The sequence below is a fragment of the Peromyscus leucopus genome, chromosome 1 (assembly GCF_004664715.2).
Source record: "Peromyscus leucopus breed LL Stock chromosome 1, UCI_PerLeu_2.1, whole genome shotgun sequence".
Classification (NCBI taxonomy): domain Eukaryota; kingdom Metazoa; phylum Chordata; class Mammalia; order Rodentia; family Cricetidae; genus Peromyscus; species Peromyscus leucopus.
The window spans coordinates 139,699,694-139,722,816 of NC_051063.1; the positions used below are offsets into that span (position 1 = coordinate 139,699,694).

Sequence of the window (23,123 nt, forward strand, 5' to 3'; positions counted from 1 at the left end):
GGAGATCAGAGGATAACTCTGAGCAGTTGTTTCTCTCCTGCCACTCTGCTCTGAGCTCAAGCTCAGCTCCTTAGGCCTGTGTGGCAAATGCTTTCTACCTGCTGAGTGTAGCTATGATCATTAAGATTAAGGACAAGGTGATAGGAAAGATTGGCAAAAGAAAAGTGTCTGTCCTATCTACCCATGTCTGTTGTCAACATTGACAGTAGTAAGTGTTAACCTGATTATAGGATCCCAAATCCTAAGAAGAAAAGAGGCAGCGTTGTTTTATCTTAACCCCGTAGAGTGGGACCTTGGTGTGAGGCTGGGAGCAAAGCAGGAGTTCTTGAAACATCCTGGTCCCCAGAGCAAGCCGTAGTGACTTCTCAGTAGAGTAGTGTCAGTGCCCCTTATCACTGCGACATTTCAGATACTGGCTGTGAACCTGCCTTTGCAAATGCCTTTGGTCCAGGCTGTGCAGATTTATTGTAGATAAAGGGAAGAGTAGTAGTTGTAGAGAGGTACAGGGAGCTCCCATCTGTGGATCTATTGTTTGGGTGGCTGTGGCCTTCATGACCTTGGGGAGATGGAGATCTTTGCAGACTCAGCTTGAATCAGCTTGACCTTTTATAAGTTCAGTGTGTCAAGAGATGATTTTAAGGGATGAAGTGTGAAAGTGGTTCTACATAATGAGAAATGCCTTTTATGTACAGCATTCAGTATTTGCTTTGTATGTATTGAATATTTTCTCTATGGTGACAGTTTTATACCTGGAAGTGACATATTTTCTAACTAATAAAAAATTCTTCTCTGAGTTTGAGGCCAGCCTCATCTACAGAGTGAGTTTCAGGACAGCTAAAACTACACAGAGAAATCCTGTCTTGAAAAAAACAAAACAAACAAATAGAAACCTCCATGCACAGATGAGTGCCTGAGGCTCAGTTGTTGATACAGTTTTACTATTTGAACACTTTCTAGTGACTTTAGAATGTAAATTTTAGAAAAAGCTGGCATATATGATCATTTAATTTGAACATTTTCGGTCGTTTCCAAATGTTATGTTTTGGTTTGTATAGCACTCAATGTTTTTGGCCATATTACTCTAAGAAGTATTGTTTTTCTGCAGGAGCCACTTACTAAGTGACTAGAGGTACTATTTCCTCATCACACAGGCTGGGTATTCATCTCTCTCCTTGTAGGTTTTGGCAGACATTCTGATCCTTGGGTAAGACTAGATAGTTCTTTGAATCAGAAACTTCTGACCTTGAGTTTGTAACTGGAGAGCTCGGGTTACATCAGCCATGCTGTTTACACAGGACCCCTTCCTAGTACTTTGCCAACGATTTCCAGTTATTTTTACTTGTGTGTGTCCCAGAGATAGAGGTTTCAAGTCTGATGTTCTATTCTGAGTGAGCTGATCTTCCTCACTTAAGATTTTTCCTGTGGTTTATTTTTACAGCGCCTGGATGGTTCTATCAAGGGAGAAATCCGAAAACAGGCATTGGATCACTTCAATGCAGATGGTTCTGAGGTACATTATGCATGGCTTTATTATTTGAACAACTTGGACTTTGTATAGGGAGAAGTATTTTCAGCTTAATGTATTCTGTTTCAGAAACATTTTGTAGCAGACTTCTCCTGTCTTGACAAGAACAGGAAAGCCTTACTCTAGAAGATGCCTTATTTGTTGTCACTCACTGCGCAAGCATGTACATGGTTTTCTAGCTCCCTTGGTCTGAACTAGTCATGTTTTCTACTGGATTACCAAACTTAGGGGTTTGACAGAACAGCAAGGCAAGGACCCGGTGGGCCAGGCCAGTTGTGTTAACTTTGATGCGCATGTTGTCCAAGGTTTTTCTCTGTCCTGTCCTGGGCTGATACTTGAACAGTGTGTCTGCCAAGGTTCAGTTATGTTAGACTCCTGGTGGGATGTAGCCCATGCTCTTTCTCTCCTTCGTAGCTACAATTTTACATTACTGACTGTTCTGTTTGGAATTGGTTTTGCAAAATATTTTGGTTTGGGCACACCTATATCAGAACTAGAAAACCTGAGTATATATAGTCTGCATATCAATTGGTCAGGTGACAGATTTAGAAGAAGTGGGGAAGAAGAGCTTTAGTATGTAAGAGAAACTAGTAACATGTAAGACAAAGGGTTCAGTGGAGACAGCCTAGCAGTGTTCTGGACAGAATTCTAATTTCTAGACGCTTGGTTTTGGTTTTTTTTTTTTTTTTTTAATTTTTGAAAGAACAGTTTTATGTTCTACTTCCTAAAGTTTTTAAAAAACTCAGTGTCTCTTTCATTATTTCAGAATGATAGGCCTTCTGTCTCTGAATTTATAGGTGGTCCTAGTAAGACAGTGTTCTGGATGCTTCCTTATCTGAAGGGTGATAATGTATTTGCGGACCAAGACTGCAGAATTAGACTGTGAGAAACATTAGTCTCATCTCTCTATCTCCGATTCCTTTAACTGTAAACTGCAGTGGAATATTGCCACGAGGGTGAAATGTAGTAAAAAACAAAGTGCTCATCACATTTCTTGGCATGTAATAGACACTCAATAAAATACCGGCAATTTTTTATTGTAATGTTTATCAAAGATAACACTGTTCCCTTGTCTTAATTTAAAAGATGATGTGAGTTAAATACTTTATTTCCTTTTCAGAGAAAATCTGAAGTTTAATTTTTTGTGTAGTTATTTTTTGGTTCTCATTCTCTGATAGCCATATATACAATATGGTTTCTTTGACATTCTGCAGCCTTTTAAAGTTAATTTTAGAGTTTATTGGGGAAGATACTACATGCCCACTGATCAGATGTTGTAGATGGTGAAGAATACCTAAATGTATCCTTGACCCCAGTGACAGTCTTAACACATTGCTGCCTGTATCTGTACAGATTGAACCATTCATTTCATTGCATCTACCTAATTGTAATCTTGCTGTACATGATTTCGGCATCTTTTGGTCAGAATTATACTTGTAAGAATTTCCCCATGTTGTTAAAAGCCTTAGGGATATCCCCCACTTCCCACCCCTGCTATGGGGTCAAACCCAGGTCCTTGTGCATACTAGGCACTTTGCCACCAAGCCACATCCCTAGCCCAGCACCTTAGAGTTTGGTTTCTAGTGTTTTTTCATGCTTCTGCTGTTACTTTTATTGTATGTGGGTGACTCCTTAGCCTCTATGTATGTATGTGTATTCAGTATGTGCCTGGTGCCCAAGGGTCCCAGAAGAGGATGTTGGAATCCTTGGAACTGGAGTTAGAAATGGTTGTGAGCTGACATATGGGTGCCAGGAACTGAACTTGGGTCTTTTACGAGAACAGCAAGTACTTTGGACCACTGAGCTAGCTTTCCAGCCCCTGCTATTTCTTTAGCCATTTTATTATTGTTTTTATTTATTATTATATCTTGATGCATTTTGTTCACTTTCCTAAAACAATTTATAATTATATGGCCTATGTACAAATATTCCCATTTTAGGTTACTTTTAGCAGTGTCAAGCTTCATAATCTTTTTAACCATTATTTTGATAATGTACATTAGCAACATGCAACTTATATTATCTTTGTGACACTGAAAATTGTTTATGAGACCATGTGATGTTCAGATGTTATTTACAGTGTAGTGTCTTACCCCAGACTGTTTGCTATGGCTCTGTAGGACTTTTCTAAGAGAGGTATCCACATAGTATTTGTTTTCTCAGCTGGTGACTAATTTTTATTATGATTAATTAAAATTCTTGGAAGGTAGCTGTCTCCCACTTTGTGTTTTCATGGCTTAATGCAGTTGATTATGACTGTTAGAATGTGAAGAACTTTCTGCTCTTTCTGTCTGCCTGCCTGTTTGTATCTGTCTGTTATCTGTTAAATATATCCATTTATTGAGGTTTATTCCAAGTCAGCAGCTTATTTATTTAGTCATTTGTTTTGTTTTTGTTTTTAGAGACAGAGTCTTTTGTAGCCCAGAGTGGTCTCAAACTCAATATGTAACTGTGGGCGGCCTTGAAATCCTGACCCTCCTGCCTCTTCTTCCTGAGTGCTGAATTATAGGTGCATGCCACTATACTTGACCCCAGGCCAGTTTTTGAGTGGTAGTTTTGTACTCAGAAGGCATCAACTTTTGGAGGCTGGTGAAATGGCTCAGCATACTTACACACACATATACCAAATAAAAAAATATACAAAAGAAAAAGATGGAAAAGAGAACAGAAAGTCTCAGCTTTTGAAAGAGATGATCAGATGCTCTGAAAATAGTGATATTAAGCTTTTTTACATGGCTGTGCAGTTTACCTTCCCTTTGTCCACATGTTTTCCTGAGCACTCACCTAGAGAGATAAGGTAGGACGCCATGTTGCTACAGAAACTGGAAGACGTTAGGGCCCAGTCTTTGCCACAACAGTGGTGATGGTAGTTCTTGTGCTTCTCAGCAGGCTTGTTTCATGAGTTTTGCTGTTCTCCTCACTGCCTAACAAATGGATTTACTAACCACCTTACATGCATAGTCTCCCTTTTCCCAGAAAGCATGCATTTGGGTAGCTTGCTGAAACAGTCCCACAAAGGCTGAGTGGGTGTGGTGCTTTTTGTTAACTTGTTGCATACACTGGTCTCAGCCGGGACATAAGTCCCTGTCCTTGCTGTCTTACTGGATTCTACTTTTCTTCTTTGTTCCCTGCACTGACACTCCTCTTAATCAAATGAAAATCCCCTGTGTCTCAAGTCCTTGAGCTCCTTTTAGCCTCCATAAAGTTTGTCCACCATATCTCACTTTTCTTCACACCTGCAGGGCTTTCCAGGTGTGAGGGCTTATTGGACTGTGAGAGTGTCTCTGAGAAGGCCACTGCATAAAGTAGTATATTGCATTGTGTACAGGACTTCTGCTTCCTGCTCTCCACACGGGCTGGGGGCCTAGGAATCAATCTGGCTTCAGCGGACACAGTTGTCATCTTTGACTCCGACTGGAATCCCCAGAACGACTTGCAGGCACAAGCCCGAGCGCATAGAATCGGTCAGAAGAAGCAGGTCAGTGGGTAGGGTCTCTGGCCATCTCTTGGGCCTGCATGCAGAGGTTTATTCTTACTGGAAGACTGTTTGTAAGATGTTTGTTTCCTGCTTCATTGCCTTCTCTTTATTAGCTTGTCTGTGGGCCTCCTAGTGTGGACTCTTAACCTACCTCTATTTGAAAAGTACATGTCGGGGGTGGGGATTAAGCTCAGTGGTTGCAGGCACAAGGCCCTGGATTTAGTCCTCAGCTGGGCAGGTGGGGGTATGACAAGAACAAAAAATAGAGTAACTGAAAAGTATGTCACGAGTGACTTTCTACATATTCACCAGGAAAGATGTAGGAGGAGCAGACTTAGAGCTGAGCCTTTCCTGTGTTAAGAGCATGGCTAACTAGTCAGGGCAGTTAGTCTTCTCCATGACAATGTAATCTGCAACGTGTTGGAAAGCCATAGGCTTGGGTTTTTGTTTTGTTTTGTCTGTGGATCTCAAAGATTGCTTTCCTATTGGCTACCTTTAAGGTTCATATGTGGCTAGTGATTCAGGTTTTGTAAAGATGGTTGGGAAGATGTGGTCAAGAAGCAGGCTGTGGTATCTGTAGAAGCACTTCTCTTTCGGGATGGAGCCTGTTAGGATAACACACATTCTGCACCCACATCTTTGCCTGCTTGGACGAGCAGGTGTGGTCATGATGTGGTACAAGAGAACAAGTGACCTTCCTCTTGGATTTTGACGAAGTAATTTTTGCTTTAAGTAGAAATGACCATAACATTCCCTTTTTTTACAGGTGAATATTTACCGCTTGGTTACAAAGGGGACTGTGGAAGAGGAGATCATAGAACGGGCCAAAAAGAAGATGGTGTTGGACCATCTGGTGATTCAGCGCATGGACACCACTGGCAGGACAGTCCTCGAAAACAACTCAGGAAGATCCAAGTAAGTGCAGAAAGCCCGAGAGCCAGAGCCAGATTGTTCCCACCAGCATTTGATAGGCTTTCGTAGGGTTTCACCACAGGAAGTATTTGTCCGCTCTTGATGCTATAAGGATGCCGCTGCCCTTCCCTGCCCCCATTTATTTTCACGGATATGTGTGTCTGCATGTGGAGGTGGGGAGCAAGAATGGGTTTTCTGCTTCTGTCATGTGGTTTGTGGGGACCAAACTCAGGTTGTCGGGTTTTGAACAGAGGCCCTTACCCACTGAGCCAGAAGAAGGCATTGTAACTTGTAACTTGAGTTACAGGTGGCTGTGAGTCATGTGTGCATGCTGGGAACCAACCCAAGTCTTCTGGAAGAGCAGCAAAGGCCATATTTCTAGCCCCTCTTAAAATTTTTCCCATTTTTATTTATTTGTGAGGGAGTGGAGGGAGCATACTTGTGCTTCTGTCTGAGTGTGGAGGTAGAAGATAACTTGTTTTCCACTTCTATCATGTGGGACTTGGGGAATGAACAGAGGTAGTCTCAGGCTTGGCAACAAGATGCCCTTTCTCGCTGAGCTATGCCTTCAGCCCCTTACTTGAGATCACAACCGTATTTTACTCCTACAGCTCTAATCCTTTTAATAAAGAAGAGCTGACCGCCATCTTGAAATTTGGAGCAGAGGATCTCTTCAAAGAAATTGAAGGAGAGGAGTCAGAGCCTCAGGTAATCAGCTCAGAGCTGAAAATGTACTTTTGTAGCCACTATGGAAATCAATATGAAGGTTCTCGAAATTAAAAATGGAGCTGCCATATGCTCCAGCTGTAGTACTCCTGGGACTATACCCAAAGGGACCATAGTGAGGTGCCACCAAGACGCTTCCTAGCCTGCTTACTGAGCACTGTTGACAGTTCTGAATTGCTAAGTCAGCCTGGGTGTCCACCGACAGGTGCCGAGACAGCAAAGGTCCATTGTGTCTGTACATGTGAAGTCATGTCGTTTGTAGGAGACCTTGATCGGGGTCATCATCTCCAGTGAAATGAGCCAGATTCAGAAAGACAAGTATCCCATGTTTTCACGACTACTGTTCAAGTATATGATAGACTTAAAAGGAAATGTAGTTGTATAATCCATCACTTTTACAGTAAAGATGCACTAGTAGATAGGAAAATGTTTTTTTTTGTGTGTGTTTTTTAAAGGATATTTTGTGAGCATATAAATTTCACAGGAAGCAGATTCCTTGTTAGAGATTTTTATAAAGAAAGTAATTATTTGTAGGTACAGGGATTCTTTTTTTTCCTTGCCAAGCTCAAAGCTCTTAGGACATTAAAGAGGAAAGGGTATGGCACTGAAGGACTCTGCATTGCTCCATAGTTTCCTTTCTTTCTTTCTTTCTTTCTTTTTTTTTTGGTTTTTCAAGACAGGGTTTCTCTGTGTAGCTTTGCGACTTTCCTGGAACTCGCTTTGGAGACCAGGCTGGCTTCGAACTCACAGAGATCCGCCTGCCTCTGCCTCCCGAGTACTGGGATTAAAGGCGTGCTCCACCACCGCCCGGCCATAGTTTCCTTTCTTAGAACTTCCTGAATTTCGCCTCATCCTTGGACTAAATATCAGTGTGAAGTGTTGGGCAGGAACAATGTCAACTGAGGCTGTGAGAGTAAATAGAATGGGGTAGGAAAGCTGTCTGGGGTGCGCACCTGACGGTTTTAGTAATGCTGAGACTGTTGCTTGTTCACGGTACCTGTGTGGTGTTTGTTCCTCAGGAGATGGACATAGATGAAATCTTGCGCTTGGCTGAAACCAGAGAGAATGAAGTGTCGACTAGTGCAACAGATGAGCTTCTGTCGCAGTTTAAGGTGGGCGAGCACTCAACACTGACCGTGACAGTGACTCCTGCGTCTAGAGTACTTCCTTTTGTTCTAGGCTTGCTGTTTTCCCTGTACCTGAATTAACTCATCATGCCCAGTGTCATTAACAAGATTAGCAAAGGACCGGAAGTATGCAGGGGCATGGGGCATGGGAGACATTCATGACGTCAGATGCCAAAGAGATGTCAAAGGCATAGGAATTGTTGGTGACAGTTGGAAGATGCCTAACAACTTGGTTAAACCTTTTTTTTCCCTCTTTTCCTTCCCTCTCCACTCTCCTTCCCTTTTCTCCTATTCCCTACCCTCTGCCTTCTTCCCTCCCAAAGGGAAATAAAGGGATGTGGAATCATGGCTGAATATTGAAATTATGGACACCAGATGAATAGGAAGTGGCATCACTGAGTATAGGTGTTTATTAAAAGGTTTAGGAAAGGTAATTCCGTATAACAGATAGTAGGTCTAAGAAAGTTAACATTTTTAGAAAGATGTTACTGTATTTCTAGGTTGCAGGAAGAAATTGAGGATAGGCAGATCCTGAAGAGACCTAAGAAGGAAGAAAGCTGATGGCTCATTGCCCCAGAGGAGGCAGGAAACAATATAATCTAAAGCATACCTTGAGAATTTGGTTGGAAAGAAAAGGGAACTCATCACGTCAGTGAAGAGGAGGGAAAGGTTGAGAATTCAGTCTGTGACTTTAGTTCTGCTGAGAAGCGGAAAGCATTGGGTTGGACTGTGAGTGTGGGGAAGAACTTGATAGGGAGTCATCTACATCTAGATGGGTCTGTGCTGTGGAGCTGCTCAACAGGGTCATGTGACTTTCTCTAGCAATGCTTGGTGTTGGAGAAATTGGGTCACTTGACAATCCTAGGTGGGAGATTGGTCTGGAGGGCACAGGGAATCCAAATAGCGAGTGGTTTAAATGCAAGTGAGACCCTGGCTGATTCTATGCAGGTTAAAGAAGCAAGAGAAGGGTGAAGGTTCCAGCGGTGTTAGGGACAGTAGGCTGGCTGGCGTGGAGCGAGAAGTGGTGGGTTCTCACTGGAAGCAGTGCTTTGTCGTGTGTGCTCCATGGGTGGCTAAGGTGGATTGTCTTCATGGAAGACTGAGGAGGGAGCTGGGAAGAGTGGTCAAAGAGCCTTGGAGTACACTTCCCAGAATTCATTCTGCGATGCAGAGGACAGGGTGGAAAGGGCGGAGGACAAATCCTTGTGGCTTGTCTTAAATTTGGTGTCTTAGAACAGTATCATTGACTCGTTCATCTAAACAGTGGAAATTTATTTCTCGCAGTCCTGAAGGTTTCTGAGGTCACGGTCCCCACATGTTGAGGTTCTGTGAGGCCTGTCGTCTGACGAGCATACTGCTGTCTTCTTGTGTTCTCACAAGGTATAGAGAGGCCCGAGAGCTCTGTCCCTAGTGTAAGGTGACTCCTAATCCTGCCATGAGGACTGCATTATCCTGAGCTAATCACTTTCCAAGGACCCCTTCCTAGTGCTGGCAAATACTGGCATCAGGATTTCAGCACTAATTTCTTTTAGTTGTAGTTGTGCAGGGTTTTGAACTCAGGATCTCACACGTGCTATGCAGTCATTCTGCCACTGAGCTATAACCCTGTAGCTAGAGTTTTCCTGCCTTGCCCACAGTCAGGACAAATCTCTGTCACCTGCCAGTCCCACAGCTGCTCAGACCCAACCAAGTAAACACAGAGACTTATATTGCTTACAAACTGTATGGCCGTGGCAGGCTTCTTACTAACTGTGCTTATATCTTAAATTAACCCATTTCTATAAATCTATACCTTGCCACGGTAAGTGGCTTGTGACTTACGGGTACTTTACATCTTCCTTGTCTTGGCAGCTGCTGCAGGCCTTGACTCCTGCCTTCCTGTTCTTTTATTTCTCCTCTCTGTTAGTCCCGCCTATACTTCTTGCCTAGCCACGACCGATCAGGTTTTATTTATTGACCAATCAGAGCAACACATTTGCCATACAGACCATCCCCCAGCACAGCCAAGTGCAGACCATCTCAGACACCTGCACTCAGGCCCGTGATCCTAATCATCTTCTATGCGGACCTGCTGGGTAAAGCCAAACGAGTAACCCGAGAACGGGCTCCCACAGGACATACAGAACATCCCACAGCATAACCCTAACCCTGCAACATATGAATTTTTGAGGGGACACAAACATTGAACCTGATTCTACCTCTGTGACTATCCTCACAGTTAGACAGATGTGATCTTACAATGTTTTGATTAGAATCTTACATGATTATTTCGATACAGAAAAATTCCACATGCTATAAGGTATTCAAATATAGTTAGCACATTGCTGGCTACTGTTTCCTTCCTGAGTCCTTTTTGTCCTATGATTTAATACTCGGGGAAATATGATTAACACTAGAGGTCTGCTTACCCTACAGCCTTTCTGTTTATGGAGTGAGTACTTCAGCAGAGTTGACGTTATTTTTCTCCTTAATCCTTCGTCTCAAGCCTTGATTTAGTATGTTGGAAACAGCAATTTAAGGAAAAAAAAAAAAGATTACCATTTTATTCAGCAATAACAGCACTCCTGTTACTCTTTGCTATTTTTGAAGTATTTTAAAGTATGTGGTACACATTCACTCCTTTGATATTTATAGCACGTCTGTGAGGAAGTATGCATTGTATTTACAGTTGGCTGAACTAGTGTATAGGAAGGCTGTCACCTCCTTCCCTCCTTCCTTCCTTCCTTTTTACCTTTTTCTTTTTCTTATTCCTTTTTCTTGCAACAGGGTTTTACTATGCATCACTGGCTGTTCTAGAACTCACTCTGTAGACCAGGCTGGCCTCAAACACAGAGATCCAAAGAGCTGGGATTAAAGGTGTGTTGTACCACCACCACCCAGGGAGGCTGTTAGTTTCTTAACATGATACATAAGTGCAGCTGTGATTATTTCCCAGGCAGAATGTTTGGCCCATCACTCACAATACTGCCTTTGGAAAAATTAATTCCCAGCTATATGACCTATTAACTTGTATTCATATTTATGTTTATCGTTTTTATTTGACTCCTTAAAAATTCTGGACCTACAGCCCCCAGGATAGCTCACTGGGTAAAGGTGCTTGTTGCCAACCTGAGTTTGGTTCCTGGAGTACACATTGTGGAGGAAAGAGCTGACTGATAAAGGTTGTCCTCTGACCTTCACAACATGAAGTACAAACACCTACAGATGTTTGGTAGGCAATAAATGACATGTTTTCTAGATACGTTTTTGTATTTTACCTAAGATTAAAATGTATTCTTGAGTACATATAATCTTTACACACCTTCTACTGCTTACCCTTCTGATAACAGTGAGTAAGGGTACGGGTGGACTAGATGAGTGGGCCTGGCTTCTGCTGCCCATCACAGTTAGGGAGATGCAAGGTCATCATGGATGATTAGGTACCAAATATTGTGTATCCAAGCAAATTAAATTACACAGTGAGTGTGATGCAAATGAAATACATGAATGATTTAACAACTTTTTAGTAAAATTTACAATTTTTTTTTTTATCTTTCTGTGTCTATTTCCCTAATTTTTAAAAAAGTTTTTGATGAACCGATAGCTTTGACAAGTTGATTTGGGGGAAATAAAAGGTGAGAATAGTAAAAATAAATTGATTTTGATTATATAATATTATGAGTCCTATTAACAGTGTTCTAAATTAAAAACACTCGTTAAGTCGATGCTTGGCAGCTGGGGTTTGCAAGTGGAGAAATGTCAGCTGGGGGTGTCCCTTCACTTCCAGGTTGCCAACTTTGCAACGATGGAAGATGAAGAGGAGCTAGAGGAACGTCCTCACAAGGACTGGGATGAAATCATTCCAGAGGAGCAAAGGAAGAAAGTGGAGGAGGAGGAACGGCAGAAGGAGCTAGAAGAAATCTATATGCTGCCGCGAATTCGTAGTTCCACTAAAAAGGTGAGGGGAACGTATGCCTGGGCCCTGTGCACCATCAAGAGCAGATTAGTCAAGGGTGAGGCCTTGGCACAGGAGGCCACGGGAGGCCAGCGGGAGGGAGGCCAGCGGGAGGGGGGCCAGGGCTCACAGGCACTCTGGTGACTTGTTTCTTAATCTTTGCTGATCAGCTTTTCAAGAAATGACTGGATGACTTCGAAGTTCGCAGAAGTTTGTCTTTTGCCTTTGAGGTTAAAACTGCTGACAGTCTGACAGTTTGGTTCTCATCATTACTGTCTTCAACTTTCAGAGTGCCAGATGTTTTTGTCCTTAAATGTTTAGAGTACTAGGTCTAAGTAGTAAAAGGTTACATGACTAATAGAGGACATGCACAGGCTGCACAGCCTAGTCAGTCTTTCACAAGCACTGTTTGATACACCCTGCCCCCCACCCAGTATCACTGAAATAAGAAAATTTATTAGCCATTTTGTTGGAGCTATTAAGCTTGTCTAGTATCATGGTAAATCAACATTATCACCTTCTGAGCAGTTCCTGCATGCCAGACATAGTCTGAGTGCATTTTCATTTCCAGATGCATTTAATGCTTATGAAAACCCTGTTTCAAAAGGACTATCACACTATTATCCTCATTTTACAAAGGAGAAAAAGACAAAGAAAAGTAGTTAGTTGTCTGAGGAATTACTGTTTCAAATTGGGTATCATATATATTATAGTATAAAAATTAGCCAACTATTTTTAATTCAGTACATTTAATCATTGCAAGATCACTGAAAGTATGACAGTTTCTCTCCCCTTATGCCTGACACCTGAAGGAAAACTGACTTGTCAGATATGATGGGATGTCTGATCGCTAACAGTTAAGCTGAGCTGGTCTTAATCCTTTATTTCTGGACTTGACAGTTGCTAAAGTGCGACTTTGCCTCATTTGTTTGTTTCCAGGCTCAGACAAATGACAGCGATTCTGACACGGAGTCGAAGAGGCAAGCCCAGAGATCGTCCGCTTCTGAGAGTGAGACAGACGACTCCGACGATGATAAGAAGCCGAAGCGCAGAGGGCGCCCCCGAAGTGTGCGCAAAGACCTGGTGGAGGGCTTCACGGACGCAGAGATCCGAAGGTTGGTGGAGTCTCTGCTTTGCTTGAGCTTTTCTGGAAGGATGTGTTCTAACCCTGGCCAGGGGGACTCTGACACTTAGGACAGGCTAGGCAGAAAGTGATCATGGAGAATGCGGTCATTCTGATGAGTCCCTGTAGTTTTCCCAGTGAGGGCTTTCCTACTTTCATCACGTTTTTATTTTTAGGTTTTGGTTGGGCTGCTCTATGGGGGTGAGGTAGGTCTCATGTAGCCTAGCTGGCCTTGAGCTCCTGTGAGACAGAAGGGCCCTTTCTGTGAGGTCCTCAGCCTCTTGCCTTTCCCTCTGAGTGCTGAGATCATAGGCTCTTTTCCATCTTTTTATTTCCTTACTGTTTTCTGATTCGAGACTATTTTCAGGAGGAGTTGACCAAAGGGAGGCTGACGTGTACGACACGCACCTGTATTTATTAGTGTGCACATCGAGAGAGCTCGGCTGGTAGCGCCGCCCTTGCTGCCCCCGTCCCGGTCCGCATCAGTGCTCATGCAGTCCCTGGTGGTTTGCTTGGATTCCTCTTCTAGCTGCACACCTAATACTTTGTTTGGCAGCCTGCCTGTTCTCGCTTCAATCTGCTTTAGACATTGAGTTCACTCTTTGGACATTAGGAATGGCAAAGATGGTGGTATTTATTGTTCATCTTTCTATCTTTTTGGTCTGCATCTTTAAATCTAACTTGTCTCTTGTAGGCATCCTGCAGTTAGAGTGGTTTTTCAGAGTCTCCTCTGACAACTTTTTCCTTTGTCTTAGTGCATTAGATGCAGTGCAGTGATTGGTGTCCTGCGTCCGTCCAGTGCTGTCTTTCCTCCTTTCCTCTCTCCGGTGCCTGCTGTGCTCAGTGGCAGGCTTCATTCACTATTCCATTCTGATTGCCCTGTCTCCATCGCTGTCTTTGGGGGGTGTTGTTGTTTTCAGTTATTGGTGGTTTCCATGGAGATTTCAAGTGACATCTGGATGCATAGCAGCTTACGTCAGCCGTTTGTGAACCTCTTGGCTGCAGTCACTCGCCTTCCTCCTTGCATGCTGCTGGCCCACGGTTTCTCACACACTGGAAGGCCATCGCCACAGCTGTGTAAATCAGTTCTGTGTCAGTGCTTAGGAAGTTTGGTGGAGAGATCAACCCAAAGTAGTTGCTAACTTATTTCTTCATGCGGATTGAGCTACTGTGTAATGCCCTCGATTCCTGCCTGAAGGGTTCTCATTTCCTGGTTTCTTTTAGGGTGTATCTGCTAAGGATGAATTCTCTATTTTTCAGTTTCTGGCAGTATCTTAATTTTTTTTTTTTTTTTTGCTTCTCAAGTCTTACTCCGTTTTATTGTTGTTTGCTTTGTTTTCAAGTTTATTGATTCTTTTTTTTTCCTCCTGATCCTCTACTGATCCCTCCAATTTCAGTTTTTGTACTTTTCAACTCTAGAAATTGTTTGTCTCCTTTTTAAGTTTTTCTATGTGTTCCATTTTCTTCCCTCTTAGAATCAAACCCAAGGCTACATGCATGCCGGGCAAGTGCTCTACTCGAACTGCCCCCCTCCCCAATTTATATTTCTACTGATCGTCTCTTCCTAGGTGACTCTCTCATTCTGGAGGTATAACCTGCCCGTGTCTTCTGAGTCCAGGCTCCAGACTTCTTACAGCAGTTGTCTTGGTGGCCTTTGTCTTTTGTCCTTGTGCACTGTACTTGCTTCCTCATGTGCCATCATTTTGTTTTTCTTTGAAAATCAGGTGGTTGGGTGGTTGTTTTTTGAGACAGGGTTTCTCTGTGTAGTCCTGGCTGTCCTGGAACTCCCTCTGTAGCTCAGGCTGGCCTTGAACTCACAGAGATCCGCCTGCCTCTGTCTCTGGAGTGCTGGGGTTAAAGGTGTGCGCCACCACCTGGTAAAAAGCAGATGTTGTAAGTAATGTACTATGGAACTCTGGACCTCAGTTTCCCTCACTGGCCAGTTGGATGCTGTTTGTTTGCTGACTTCCCTCCAGTCTGTGTTTTCTGTCATGTTCTTCGAAGTCTCTGCTGCTTTAGCGGAGTGATTAGCAATTGACAGGCAGATCTCAGTTGTTCCAGCTAGCAAGTCTGCTGACCTCTTTTGAGGAGCTTAGTATGGATCTTGTGTAGTGCTCTGGGAGTCTGTTCACAACTACGCCCTGACCTAGAGGACCTGCACATACAGAACTGAAGTTAGGACCATCCCACATCTTCCCTTTGCATTTCTGCAGACATGCAAATGTGTGTGGTCTTTTTGATTCTTAGGAGTATGTCAGAGCCTTTCAGGGTATCCTGTGGGCATCTTATTTCCAGTTGTTTTTCATTTTGACCAGTGTTGTATTATCTCCAAGGGATGTGCCCCAGGCCGCTGGTGTGTTAAACCTTTGCATTGTGATTATTACCAGTGGCCTGTGGACATGAGTGTCCATAAAGAGTTTTGGTTCATACTAAAAAGACAGACCAGGAGATGACCCAGCAGTGGACAGCACTGACTGCTCGTGCAGAGGACCCACATGACAGCTTACAACCGTCTACAACTCCAGTTCCAGGGCATCTGACTCCTCCTGACCTCCTTGGACACCGAGCACTCACATGGCACACAGACATTTATGCAGCCAAAATACCCATATACATAATACTAATAATTAGTAATAAAAATAAATAATTAAAGAAAAGAATAAAATGGTCAAACCTGAGAATCGCACGTTGGGGGCGTGTAGTCAAGTTAGTGTTCTTTCTCTCTGGAGACGGTCCCCTGAGATGCCTCAGCCCTGCCCTCCTCACTGGTGGCTGCCGCGCAAGGGTTTCTCAGGAAGGAATTGGAAATAAAGTGAACTGCAATGACAGAAAGGTCTTTGCTCTACGGAGACTCAGTCATTTTCCTCAACAGATGCTTCAGATGGCTGCAGACTAATGCATAATTATTAGGTTTTCCTTAGAGTCGATTTGGGCTGTTTTTATTGATGGATTTGTTATTTTTATGGAGGAACAACTAATGACTTTAGTTTTGGATAACCTTATTGTGCCATTGAAGATTATTTTCACGTTTTCAGTGCTAAGATTGAACCCAGGGCCTGGTGTATGCTAGGCAAGAGCTGCCTTCCCTCATCCTTATTATTTTTACATCTCAAAGCCTACTATTTCAGCCAGGAAAGATTTCATTTTCTATTAAGGAGAAATGTAGGGTCAAGGGATAACCCTCAGGTTCACTTTCCTATCTAACATTTTATTAAGTTTTATGTGCAAATTCGTTCTTTCATATTGTTGCTTAGCTGTTCTCATATTTAGTGCCATTGTTACATCTTTCACTTCCTTTTTTCCTAGTGTCTTTCCTTACACTGTTCCATGACCAGTTTTCATAGTAACTTGGCATATTACAGTGAGGCTTTGATGTGCTGTGACATCCTGCTTTTTATTGATAGTGTTGGCAGTTAGCATGCAATGGTGAGGAGAAATGGGGAATGATCAGCATGATTAAAGCTAGAGACTGTGGGAAGATAAGATTGGAGCTTTGGTTGGAGACAAGGGTGGGCAACAGTTTTGTATAAGTTTTAAATTATACATGTGTTTACATATGTATGTATTGTGTATAGTTCTGCTTAGTTTAGAAAATTGAGACAGTCGTAGAAATCTTACAGCTGTATCATAACCATAAAATAATGAAAAATATTGTGATCTAGAACTCAGCATAGAATTAATGGACTGAATTGGCCACTGAGTAATGATGTGGAGTTTTATCCTAGTAGAGCTGTTATGCACGTCTTCCTTCTAAAAAGGACATGCCAGTGCGGTCGCAGTTCCGGTCCAATCTGTCACTGAGAGTAAACTTGGTGTCTACCTTGAATAGTGCTTGAGTGCTATAAGTTGACTGGTTCAGAAACACTCAGTTGTCACTTATTAGATGTAGGGATTGTGTCAGTCTCCTGACAGTTGGTGTGGCTCGTACTTCCTGACAGGATATTGTGGCATTTGTACAGTTAATACTTGTGATTTTTTAATTCATTTTGTTGATCATATTCTTAGGTTCATCAAGGCTTATAAGAAGTTTGGTCTCCCTCTTGAAAGGTAAGACCAATAATAGATCTGTCTTCTTTTTACTTTTCCTATAGAGCAGCAGGCTTTTTCCCCCTTTTTTGTAAGGGGAGATAATACTTTCTATTTAATACTAATGCTGGGAACAGTTTTTCCACCTAAGGGAGACACTGTTAAGACATTACTGTATTGGGTGCATGTCCTGTTTTAGAAAGGTGGCTGTAGACTGACCATTCAGAAGTTTTGTCTGAATGAGGGAGATGAGGCACACGCATGCAGACTGCATGGTCAAGAGTGGTCCAGGAGGGATGCTCACAGGGCTCCATTCGACAATGCAGGTAGTTAGTTCTTTGATTTAGGAGCGTGGGAGGAAAACGTGGCTTTTTTGATTTCATGATCTAGTGATGTCATGAAGGTAATATAAAGAGCTGTGTTATCTTGGCAGTACTAGGGAAAGTGTCAGTTACTGTTGCTCAGAGTATACATTTAGAGATTGGGTTTTTAACAGAAGTGTCTGGATATTTCAAATAGTTTAATATCTTGCTTTTTACGCATTCATCACATATCCTTCAAATAAGAGCACTGGTTTAAAGGACATGTCAGATGCCTGTCTCTTAGAAACTTCTGGGTCTGGTGGAAATCCCACGTGTGTCCTTTGGTTTTGTCTTTCCATTGGGAGAGGAAGGAGAGATACAGTAGTCCATTAACAGACAGTACAACATCTCTCTGGGACTGTTTGAGCATCCAGATGCAAAATTCTCATCTTTGAAGAAGTTAGTGTAAAACCCACTGGATGTGGGCAAGTGGGTCTGTGAGCCTTTAGACAGACTGATTTTTATCAGTGGATTCATGCGCTTGGTATGCCATAGAGGTGAACTGAGTAATGGAGTAGTAATTATCCTGTGCTTCTAGGAGGATTGCAGTGGCTAGCACAGGAGAAAAGAAAAGGAACACAGAAAGGCAAACTAATGTGTGTATTCTTTAGGCACCCTATATGCTAAGAGTTGCAGACAGCTCATTTGTAGAGAAGAACACAGTCAGATCCTTTTCTCTCTGATGTTAGGGTGGAATATCCCAAGGCAATTCATTTGTTGTTGTTGTTTTTTGAGAGAGGGTTTCTCTGTGTAGCCCTGGCTGTCCTGGAACTCACTCTGTAGACCAGGCTGGACTCGAGCTCAGAGATCCACCAGCTTCTGCCTCCCCAGTGCTGTGATTAAAGGCATGAGCCATCACTGCCCGGCTCTTTTTTTTTTTAAAGATTTATTTATTTACTATGTATACACTGTTCTGCCTGCATGCCAGAAGAGGGCATCAGACCCCACTATAGATGGTTGTGAGCCACCATGGGCTGCTGGGAATTGAACTCAGGACCTCTGAAAGAGCAGCCAGTGCTCTTGACCTCTGAGCCCTCTCTTCTGCCCCAAGGCACTTCTTGGTGATGAATATGCCTTAGTTATTGCACATTGTTCTGTTTGGCCTTGTACCCACTCATACAGGAATCATCTTTCAAGAGCAAGCACTTAGGAGACATAGTAGCATTATGTGATAGAAAGTGGCACAGTGTCTTGATCTTTGTCCTTTTTCAGGCTAGAGTGCATAGCACGTGATGCCGAGCTAGTGGATAAGTCTGTAGCAGACCTGAAACGCCTGGGGGAACTGATTCATAATAGCTGTGTGTCAGCAATGCAGGAATATGAAGAACAGCTGAAAGAAAATGCCAGCGAAGGTAAGTCAGTCAGCAAGTCTAGTTCCGGGATTCTTCCATATCTGGTACTCATGGACTGGAATTTCTGTTACATACCGGTTTTTAAAAACTGTACTTACAGCCCGCATGTACCTGGTACTTGCAGTTATGGATTTTGAGTTGCCTTTCTGTGAGCTCAGTGTTGTAAGATCCCATGTATCTACTCTCAGATGAAGTGACTTTGTGAATGTCTGATGTGATAAACAAGATGAGAGGTTTCTTTGATGCTGCTCTGAAAACATTAAACTTGGTTGAATGATACAAAGACGTTATGGGCCAGAGTAGAGTAGACACCTGCATATTTTAGCTCTGAAGGGTTATAGACCTTAAACACTATGAGATGTAGGTTGTTATGTTATGGCAATTGTAAGATATTTAGAGAATTGGACAAATAATATAAACATTTTGGTTATCTAGAGATTTTTCATGGTACTAGAGTTTGTTGTAATTGGCCTGAACATAATTTCTTTCCTCTTAGAAACCAGAAAAGGGACTGGGTGGTGGTAGCACATGCCTTTAGTTCCAGCTCTCAGGAGGCAGAGGCAGGTGGATCTTTGTGAGTTTGGGGCCAGCCTGGTCTACAGAGGACGTTCCAGGACGGCCAGAGTTAAACAGAGAAACCCTGTCTTGAAAAACCGAAACTAAAAACAAACAAACAACAACAACAAAAAAAAACAACAGAAAAGGAGTTTTGCCCGATGCATAAATTGCTTTTTTGTTGCTGTGATCAAAATCAACTTACAGGCGGGTTTATCTGGGTGTATGGTTGCCGAGGGCTATGGTGGGGAAGCATGGCAGGCAGCGTATAGTTTAGCATGTAGTAGGGAAGTAGGTAGGCATGGCAGCTAGAGCAGGAAGTGGAGAGCACACATCCTCTAATGAAGGCCTGAAGCAGAGAAAACAAACTGGAAAGCAAAATTTCAAAGTCCACCCCAGTGACATATTTCTCCCAGCAAGGCTGTGCCAACTAAACCTCCCCAAACAATGGCACCAACTGGAGACTGAGTTCAAATACCCTAGACTGTGGCAACATTTCTCATTCAAACCACCACATTATTATACTCCCTTGCCCCGACAGCTTTGTTGCCATATTATAATAAAATGTTTCAGTCCAACTTCAAAAGTCCCCATAGTCTGTCACAGTCTCAACACTGTTTAACAGATAGGAGCAGAAGACAGCTAGATTCTTGCCAAAATACCACCCAGATGGTCTGGAGTTCACTTTCTAGTATTGTTTCCCCCTGAAACCCTTTGAGTTTGGCCTCTATAGTTCACATTGCTTGCAGCACTGACTTCCAGGCTCATACTAGAATGGCAAATTAATTTCTGCTCATGGTGTTCAATTGTTTGAAAGTCTTCCATAGTCCTCAAAACACGAACATGGTCCGGTTCTTCACAGTAGCAGCCCACATGCTGCTACCAGTTTCTGTCCAAGTTAGCTTTCCTGCTGCATGATAAAACACTGACCAAAAACCTGTTGGGGGGAACGGGTTTATCATCAGTCAGGGAGATCAGGGAAGCAAGTCAAGCAGGAGCAGAGGCAGGAGCCATGGTGGAACACTGTTTACTGGCTTCCTCAGCCTCCTTTCGTATATAACCCAGTGTAGCTGGAGAGCTTCTCTCCAGCTCCCGCCAAACCCCAGCAGTCCCGTAGCCCACTTATAAAATAGACACACAGACTTTTATATTATTTAAACTGTTTGGCCTAATGGCTCAGGCTTCTAGCTATCTAGTTCTTACATCTTAAATTAACCCATTTCTATAAATCTATCCCTTGCCACATGGCTCGTGGCTTACCAGTATCTTACATGTTGGTACTCATGGCAGCAGCTGGCAGCGTCTCCTCTGCCTCAGCCTTCCTGTTCCCAGAATTCTCCTCTCTCCTTGTCCAGCCTACACTTCCTGCCTCGCTAACTTTCATATAGTAAAATTACATATAACAAAACAATTATTAAGCAAGAATTACAGTTACAATATCTAGTCTATTTACAAAATCTAGTCTATTTGTATTTGGCAAAATTAAAGAAGATATCCTATCTATCCTATATTTGTGAGTCTAAGGTTTCATATCTAACTAATCTTTTATCATAACTAAGGAAAATTATAACTGTCTAGTCTTCAACTACATCAAAGACCTCAGAAAGTTATAATATTATGTGAGAAATGGGAGAAGGACACAAGCAACTTTCAGGAGTCTTGTGAGAGTAGACAGAGACAGCTGGCAGCCTGGACAGTCATCCAAAGTTCTTCTGTAAAGTTGGGGCATCTGTCTTTAGTCCACAGGCCTAGAGTCTCTCAGTCACTTTTCTCTGTGTCCTGTAGAATGTCTGGCAGTTTCCTCTGCAAAGCAGGAACCTGAAGGACCATTTTGCCAAGCAAAGTTCAATGGTCACCTTCCTATGAGTTCTGCATGTCCAGTTAATCAAGCACTAACATGCTACAAGTTTGACTATCATAGAAGACTAATTATTAATCTATATTTCTTTTTTTTGTATTTCTTAATTATCCATTACAGTCTAAATGAGCTACATAAACATAATACCTCAAACGAGAGTAGAAATATATATATAGTATAACAAAATTAACTTTGAATCTGTATCAATAAACTAAAATCCATAGCAATGTAAAACATTTCAAACAAGTTGTTCATTAAAAGTAGGTTCAGTGATCTATCCTTTTATCCTATCAAATCTATATCATATCCCCTTTTCTTCTTTAGAAAGAGATTGCATTTATAATCAACCTGATTTAAATAAAAATACTGTTTTTTTCTTTGTCCCACACCAGAGGGCCTTTCTGATATAGGACAAAAGAATCTCTCAACCTTTTTCCTTTTAGCAATATGTTTGGGTTTAGAGAAGGAGTGAGCCAATTCCATCTCAAAAGCCAGCTTGGTTTATAATTGAATTGGAACCACAACCTTTCTAGATTGAAAGAGATATAGATGTTAGGCAGTGAGATTTTACCCTGTGTAGATTGGTACCAATAGATTCTTTCTTTCTGTTGTAGACATCTGGATATCCAAGGCCTTATGATTTCTGGAAGATGGGTATTTCCATTATCCTGGAAAAACAAAAACAGAACCCTACCCCATTTTTTAAAAATTATTATTTAAACTATTTGGCCTTATGGCTCAGGCTTCTAGCTATCTAGTTCTTACATCTTAAACTAACCCATTTCTATAAATCTATACCTTGCCACATGGTTCATGGCTTACCAGTATCTCACATGTTGGTACTCATAGCATCATCTCCTCACTCAGCCTTCCTGTTCCCAGAATTCTCTTCTCTGCTTGTCCTGCCTATACTTCTTGCCTGGCTACTGGCCAATCAGCATTTTATTTATACAGAGCGATACCCACAGCAACCCAGGAACCACCTGCCCAGGGTTGACATCTTCCAAAGTGGGCTGGGCCCTCACATATCAACCACTAATCCAGAAAATGCCTTAGAGACAGGCCTGCAGGCCAGTCTGGTGGCGGTAACCCCTCACTTGATGTTCCCTCTTCCCAGATGACTAACATGTGTCATGGCTAAACCAGCATGCCAGTGTTTGGAAGAACAAACAGTGGGTTTATAGGAGGAACATGAATTCCTTCCTGGAGGAGGTTTCAGATTCAGTCAGAAAGCAATTTGCAACCCCTTAGCACTCTGTGCTTGGTACCGGTGGCTGTTTTCATTTTTTAAACACAATTCAAAAGGAGTATACCATGCATCTGTGCGTTGTTCTGTTTGTTTGGGTCTGTTTTCTTCGAGTTTCCATTTTGGAGATTTCCTTCCTTACTAGAGCTCCATGTCCTCTTTTTTTCTTATATATGTTCCTGTTCTGGTTGTGGCTTATTGCTTCTTCCTGACATTAACTTCCTTCCCCTGAATTTGTTTCCTGTAGACTGTATCTAGCATATTTTGAGCTAGGCTGACATTTCTATTTCCAGTGTAAATTATTGATTCTGTTCTTAACATAATTATGCTCATGTTTTACCCCACATCATATACATGCATTTCCAAATATCAATATTAATCTTTGTGTGTGTGTGTGTGTGTGTGTGTGTGTTTTGAGACAGGGTCTCTCTTTGTAGCCCTGGTGGTCTTGAATTTATGGAGGCCAGTCTGCCTCTCTCTCCTGAGTGATGAGATTAAGGTGTGCACCACCATGTCTGGCCCTCAATATTAACCTTATCTCTGAGAAGACTTGCATTTATTTATCTTTTTGTCTTTAGAATACATGTCACTAATAGTTTATTTGAAGCTGTTCTTTTCTGTGTGTGATTGTGTCATCAACTGAATTCAGACTTTCTTTTCATATAGTTTTGCTTTTTAGGGATCTCCGTTCTCATTTTGGTTGAGCTAACTTCCCGCCTGCTTTCCTCCCCTGCCTCTCCTGACAGGGTCTTTCTGTGTAGCCCGGCTTGTCTGGTATTGGCTCAGGCTGCCGTCAGAGTCCGGGAGTCCTCTTGCCTGGCCTCCCCAGGGCTGCCATTGCACCGGCACCACGCCTGACTTAGTGCTGTTATTTTGTAGTGATGTGAAATACTGACATG

The 23,123-nt window shown here is 42.4% G+C and overlaps 1 protein-coding gene across 5 annotated transcripts in view; it reads left to right on the forward strand.

Annotated features, from left to right (window-relative positions):
- The window catches only part of Chd2 (chromodomain helicase DNA binding protein 2), a 135,146-nt gene that overhangs the window by 79,801 nt on the left and 32,222 nt on the right, over window positions 1–23,123 (forward strand). For all 5 annotated transcript variants that reach the window (XM_028893291.2, XM_028893287.2, XM_037198651.1 and 2 more), the window contains 9 exons: window positions 1,439–1,510; window positions 4,854–5,003; window positions 5,770–5,918; window positions 6,527–6,623; window positions 7,661–7,753; window positions 11,535–11,705; window positions 12,642–12,817; window positions 16,831–16,872; window positions 18,426–18,565. In XM_028893291.2, the coding sequence (XP_028749124.1) occupies window positions 1,439–1,510; window positions 4,854–5,003; window positions 5,770–5,918; window positions 6,527–6,623; window positions 7,661–7,753; window positions 11,535–11,705; window positions 12,642–12,817; window positions 16,831–16,872; window positions 18,426–18,565 (1,090 nt within the window). The remainder of the gene's footprint in view (window positions 1–1,438; window positions 1,511–4,853; window positions 5,004–5,769; window positions 5,919–6,526; window positions 6,624–7,660; window positions 7,754–11,534; window positions 11,706–12,641; window positions 12,818–16,830; window positions 16,873–18,425; window positions 18,566–23,123) is intronic.